Genomic DNA, 6,640 nt, shown 5'->3' on the forward strand with positions numbered 1-6,640 from the left:
TACACTGCCTTTTTACCAACTGGGAGCATTAGTCACCGTGGATTGCTGCAGATAACGGGGAGGCAAGCAGCATCCCCCTCCTCCCCCTCCTCCTCCTCCCTACCCAGCCTGGCCCACGCCTCAGTGCACCTACTCAATGGGGCTAGTCTAATCCCCTGACATCACCTCTACACAGCACAGGACCTGCCTGGCAACCCTGGCAGCCCCCGGCCCTAGAGGCCCTATTCAGGATCCCCCCCAGCCCAAAACCACTCCTCAGTGTCCTCTCTCCTTCAGCTCACAGTTCAGATCAGGTAACCCCAGATTCGATCCCAAGCTGGGGTTCAAGAATCTAGGGTCTGTCCTGGCCTTGCTGTGTGACTCCTGGAAGTAGCTGTCCCTCTCTGGGTCTCAAGCTCCTCCCCTAAGTTTCCTCAACCACCTGTTAATCACATCAGCCTGTTTCAACTTCTTCAGCACCTTATCACTGCAGAAGATTCTGTTTCTTGTCCTTTCATGTGCGTGTTATGGGGGTTTCCCCTGTGGGAGGCAGGAGCCTGGCCTGCTTATCACTCACCCAGAGGCAGCTCTGGTAAGTGCAGCCATGGGTGAAGTCGAGGTGCTCCTCCTGCCGTGATGAGGGGTGTGGGCCCTCTTCCTCCCAACTAGCCGCAGACAGGGAGGAGAGTGAGTTCTGCAGCCCACACTGGAAGCAGAGTGGGCGCCTGACTGACCGCTCTGCTAGAGGGTGGCAGCGACTGAACCGCCAGTCCCCAGGGAGAGAGTGGGGAAGCCGGAGAGGGCCCGGAAGCCACTGCCCGTCGAGACCCCTGCCTGCACCCTCAGTCCCATGTTGGGGGCCGGGGGGGGCACACCTCAGCTGTGTCCCCATGCACTGCGTCTGGGGCGACACAGCCACAGGTCCCAATGGCCCAAGAGAGACAGCAGAGCCTGAGGTGCAGCTAGATCCCAGGGTCGTGCTCTGAGCTACACCTGCGTGTGTGCACACGTGCACAGCCACCCGCACACGTGTGTCCACCCGCGCACATGCTCGTGGAGCTGTGGGTGCACACGTGTGCACATCAGGAGCACGCCCGAGCGCTGGCCTGGCCGACTAACGCGTGCTCGCTACAGCGTGTGTTGGCGTGTCCCCCAGAAGGCCCGGCCCCAGGGTGGGGGTTTCTGTCTGACTTCTTCCATTGCCAGCGCTGGGAAGGGCCAGCGTGCGCCAGGTGCCCCCGTGTGTAGACGTGCGCTTGCCCGTGTGTGAGGGTGCACCTGGGTGTGTGATGCTCACACACATCCCTCCGGTCCCTCTCCCAAACTCCCGGGGAGCCGGGGGGAGCCAGGGCGCAGTGCCTGGGTCCCAGTGGGGCGGAGTAGGGGGCCGCCTCCTCAGGGGGAAACTGGATCCCTGGACGTGCAGAGCAGCAGGGAGCGGGGCGGCCTCTTTGTCCCCTGATAATCCCCTCCACACCCTTGCCCCCTCCTTCTCAGCAATCAGGGTTTAAGGTTGAGTTTGGGGGCTGTGGAGGACTAGGGTGTCACCTCAGTGTCCCCCTCCCTGGCTGTCCCTTGCCTGGAGCTTCTGTACCTCCCCACCCCCCAGGGTGTGACTTCCTTCCCTCCGGGCCGCCCCAGGGCTCAGCCCCAGGTATAAAGCCACCTGAGGGACAGGAAGACAGGTGTCCCAGAAAGTCCAGAGACTGCAGAGGAAGGAGCCGAGGAGAAAGCATGAGCTGTGTTCTGGGTGAGTGAGGGGTCGAGGTGCCAGCGCCCAGAGGCAAGAGGGGAGGGCCGACGAGGCCCTGGGCCCTGCCTTTGCCTCTGCCAGGAAGCTGCAGACTCACACAGGTGGTTCTGTGCATCCTTCATTCTTCAAAAAACGTTTGTTGAGCGCCTCTAGGGGGTAGGTAGTAGTCTAAGTATTCAGGATCACAGCAGTGAACAGAGAAAAGCGTGGTCTCGTGGAGACCTCATTCTGTGGACAATGCATGTACTAAGTGAATCGTGATGTCAGTGTGACAAAGGTAAGGGGGAGGAAGGGAAGGATGAATGAATCAAAGGACTTTCTCTTCCAGCTTCCTTTAAGTTCTGAACTTTTGGGAACTCAGGACTGTAGAAAGGGGGTAAGGAGGCCGCCTGGCTTGCCTCTGTCTCCATGGCTTCCTGCTGGTGACCTTGGGGAGCTTCTTTCCAGAAGAACATAACTGCGCCACCTTTGAGAAGACCATTTGGCAACATCAACTTAAATTTAAAAACTGAGCACATTCTCTAGCGGACAGTCCCGCTTTCAGAGGCGCCCAGAGGGGCTGGCGGAAGGACCTTCATGGCAACACTCATCCTCTCAGCAAATATTTATCAAGCTCTGTGCTAGGTGCTGGGGAACCAGCAGTGAATGAACCGGTGACGTTTCCTCTTTCCTGGGGCCAACATTCTAGGGGGGAGAGAGCAACAGGCAAGTCGAGGGGCCACAAAATAGCAAAGCTCTCAGAAGGCTATAGGGGTGTGGGGGAGGGGCTTCTGCTTTCTCAGCTGTGGCCTGAATCAGGGCGGCAGCCATGGGGGAAGAGGGTGATCCTGAAAGAGGGGTGCTGCAGAATACAAACTGGGCCAGGGGAGCAGGGCCAGGCCTCCACCATCCTAAGGATCCTGGTCTCAGGGGAAAGTTGGGGCACAGAGGCCAGGGGGAGGCAACTGCAGGAGTCGCAGCAGGGGGGTGCTGGTGGCGTGGCCCAGGCGGTGTGTGGAAGGAGGGTAGTTAGAGTCTGGACACATCTTTGCACGTTTTATATAGAAAAGACAAGTACACAGAGGTCCACGTCACCAGGGCCCAGCTCCCCAAGGTGAACATACCAGTGTCATGAGCACAGAGAGCAAGAACCCCAGACCTGGCTGGCTGCCTCTGAGGACAGAGCCAGAGGGATTTACTGAGGAACTGAATGTGGTGAGCAGAAATGGAGACTGGGGGAGTCCCCAGGGCTTTGAGCTGAGTGGCTGCAACTGAAGAGCCTCCCCTGAGCATGGGAAGGTGGGGAAGGGGACCCAGAGTGAGGTACTGGATATTCTGAGTTGGAGATGCTGGTTAATATCCAAGGGAAAACGTCAGGCAGGAAGTTGAATACATGGCTTTTGGCATTCGGGGGAACTTTCTGGGCAGAAAATAATCTATTGCCAGGGAGACTGTGCCCTGGCTTGGATTCACAAGATGGCTGTCAGCCACAAGGTAGGAATGTTTGAGTTACAACAAAGGGTGAGCTGGCAGGCAGGGGCTCAGGGACTTGGTGCTGACCTCTGATTTCTTCTCCCAGACCCCCTCTGCCTGCTGACCCTGCTGCTGTCACCACTCAGTCTGGGGGCCCCCATCTCCCCAGCTGAGCCCATCAGTCAAGCCTATAGCCTGGCCCTCTACATGCAGAGAAATACATCAACTTTGCTGCAGACTTACGTGAGTCCACCAAGCATGAGCAGGGGCAGAGGGGATGGGACACTGACCTCCTGGCCCAACCTTGGGGTGGAGAAGCAGAGCAAGGCCTGGAGAAGGGCTCACGCCTCCTCCCGGAGCCCGAGGGTCCAGGGGCTCTGTTGACCAGCCATCCACCAAGGGCTGTCACTGGCAACTGGGTGATCTTGGGCAATCATTCCTTCTCTCTCGCTCTCAGCTTCCTCATTTGCAACATGGGATGGTGATCCTGCCTTTGCTGACCTCTCAGGCCTGTGACAGGATTCAAAGGAAGCAGGTAGAGGGAAGGGCTTTCCAAAGTCAAGATGATTTCTTTGACCACCTTGTGCTGGGCACTCATCTCAGCCTTATGCCATGCTGGGCACTCTATCCCCATTATCTCATGTATTTTTCATTTTGGAGAGGTGGAATTCAAATCCATTTTACAGATAAGGAAAAGGAGTCTTAGAGAGGGTGAATACTTTGCCCGAGTTCACACAATCACTGGCAGTGCCAGGATTTAAAACCTGGCGTGTGGCATTAGATGCTCACCCCCAGCCCCCACCCTGCCCACTGTTCTAAAAGTGCTAACTGGTAGCCTGCTGCCTGGGTCTGACCTGCAGGTGTTTTCTGTCAGTACCACGCACTGCAAACCTGGAACACGAATACCTGTCTTAAACAGCCACAGGGACCCTGTCACTCAAAGCTCCTGCCTTCCACCCTCCTGTCAGCTTTGCTTTTGTCCCCAAGTTATCTGATCTGCCTGGAGTTGGGGGGCTCCTTCCACTGGACTCTACTCCAGACCCCTATGAAGTTACTAGAGCTAGTCTCTAGTCCCACAACTGCCTCTAGCCCCTGGGTAGCCTCGGCACCCTGAGCATCAGTTTTCCCACCTACAAAGTGGGGATGTGAGGCTCAGCGATCTACCAAATAGGATGTTTACCTGTGGCCACCAAGGTTCTGTGGAGTAAGAACTCAGATGGAGAAGGCATTCAACTAAATTTAATAATATTAATAATGATTTAGTGATTAGAATATACCCAACAGACTAAGTGCTGTAAATAAAAAATATAGAAGGCTGTAAGCACATTGTCAATAATATGTTTAGGTTGAAAATATTAAATAATGATTGTCACCTGGTGTTCATGATATACATTTTTAGCATGGCTTATCAAGCCCTTGCTGTATGCCAGGTCCAGTGCCAAGTGCCTTATGTATATTTCTTCTTGCCAGCCTCACAATAACACTGCTACGTGGGAATTATTAAAGCTGTGACTCAAAGTTGCACAAGTTGTACGTGGAGAAAGCTGAATCGGAACCTAACTGAGCCCAGGCTCTGTGTTGAGACATTCCACCAACTCCCTGAGGGGTAGTGAACAGCGACTCCCCCTAAGATTCCAGTCTTAGAGGACAGATGTGAAGTCAGGGGAAGCCCCAGGATACCTCTTTGGTCCCCTCACTCCTGTGTGTCTCTGTCCCTCATGCAGCTCCAGTACCAGGGCAGCCCCTTTAGTGACCCTGGCTTCTCAGCCCCTGAGCTCCAGCTCAGCAGCCTGCCTCCTGCCGCCGTCTCCTTCAAGACTTGGCATGCCCTGGATGATGGGGAGCGGCTGGGCCGTGCCCAGGGGGCCTTCCTGGCCTTGACCCAGCATCTCCAGCTCGTGGGGGACGACCAGAGCGACCTGAACCCTGGCAGTCCTATCCTGCTGGCTCAGCTTGGGGCTGCAAGACTCAGGGCCCAAGGCTTGTTGGGCAACATGGCCGCCATCATGACTGCCCTGGGCCTGCCCATTCCCCCAGAAGAAGACACTCTTGGGTTTGTCCCATTTGGGGCCTCAGCCTTCGAGAGGAAATGTCGAGGCTACATAGTGACCCGGGAATATGGCCACTGGACGGACAGAGCTGTGAGGGACTTGGCTCTGCTCAAGGCCAAATACCCTGGATAGCGGGGATGGTACTTCCTGTCAGAGGATTTAACAATTCCCTTTTCACAATGGACTCTTTCCTGCCTTGTTTCTTGGCTGGAAGGGAGGCATAGCTTGTCTAGCAGGCAAGGTTTGTGTGCCATGTATTTGTATTTCCTGAGACCCAGTCCTGGCTTCCCACCTAGGCCTGACAGCCTCACGGGTGTGGGTGGGACTCTGGTTATCAGCATGGATACCCAAACCAGTGGTACTGATTGCCCACTTCCTGGGAGGAAAGGTGTGCCTCTTTGAAGAGGCATTGCTTCCTGCTCCATGGGGAGCGGACAGTTGGTCTCCTTCCTCTGCTCCTCCTGAGACCATCTTCCTGTAATGTGGGGCAGGTCCATAGGTTGTCTTCTTGACACTGTCTACCTCACTTCCTGTATGAAGAAAGGGACATTCTGAGCAAACAAGTCTTCTTACTTGCTGGAGTTTATTTTCTCCCCTAGTCTACCTCTCTGACTGTGACCAACGTTCCAACTTTTCATCTTAAGAGGCTTTACTACCTGATCAGTGGAAGTCCAGTTCCCAAACACCAAGGACTCACACCACACCTGTTCCCTGCAGGACACATCTTCTTCCTATTCTAGGCTGACAGATGGCACCTCTGCCTGGGGCTCTCAGGAATCTCCTATTTATACTGTGGCTTTGGGTCTGCGGGGGCCAGGCTACACTGGAAGGATCCTGTTCGCTTCAAAAGTGTCTCCCCATGTTCAGCATACCGGTGACTTCAGCATTCTTTTTATTTTTTAACATTTTATTTACAAAAAAATTAATTTATTCTCAGAAATAAAACTCTTTTAAGGTGATGATTTTTTTCTCTCCACAGACCTGACTTGGGGAGGGGGCGGGGGAGGGGGAGGGAGGGACCGACCTCCAAGGAGGGGGGGGGGAGGGGCAGCAGGTGGACTGATCCTGGGGAAGGTGGCTGACTGTCTGGAGCAGCCCCCACCCCAGGGCAGGGGCACAGGACTGGCCGGAGCAGAGCGGGGCAGAGGAAGCAGCTGAGCCGGGTGCCCCCTCCTCGAGATGAGGCTGAGATGAACACATGCTCACACGGGGCCAAGGAGACAGAGACTCCTGCGATGGGTCTGGGGGAACCAAGAGAGACCTAGACAGGCCGGGGAGATGGAGAAAGGGGGTGGGGTGCAAGACAAGGCAAGTCACAGCGACGAGGCGGTCCGAGAGTAAGACACAGATGGAGACAGGGGGCTCGCCGGCGCGGAGGGGGGTGGAGAGGGACCGAGGGGGAGAG

At 55.7% G+C, this 6,640-nt stretch overlaps 1 protein-coding gene across 1 annotated transcript; it reads left to right on the plus strand.

The window, feature by feature from the left end:
• The first annotated feature begins 2,540 nt into the window (after positions 1–2,540).
• CTF1 (cardiotrophin 1) lies at positions 2,541–5,367 on the plus strand. The gene is made up of 3 exons (XM_012731640.1): positions 2,541–2,553; positions 3,291–3,427; positions 4,909–5,367. The coding sequence occupies exons 1-3, from the start codon at positions 2,541–2,543 to the stop codon at positions 5,365–5,367; spliced, it is 609 nt and encodes a 202-aa protein (XP_012587094.1).
• Positions 5,368–6,640: the final 1,273 nt, after the last annotated feature.

Source organism: Condylura cristata, unplaced genomic scaffold (assembly GCF_000260355.1).
Source record: "Condylura cristata isolate star-nosed mole 26May11 unplaced genomic scaffold, ConCri1.0 scaffold00032, whole genome shotgun sequence".
Classification (NCBI taxonomy): Eukaryota; Metazoa; Chordata; class Mammalia; order Eulipotyphla; family Talpidae; genus Condylura; species Condylura cristata.

Excerpts from the sequence above, each read along its gene's own strand:
- CTF1 (XM_012731640.1), top strand. Across the intron at positions 3,428-4,908 it reads CAACTTTGCTGCAGACTTAC|CTCCAGTACCAGGGCAGCCC; the intron begins GTGAGTCCACCA and ends TCCCTCATGCAG.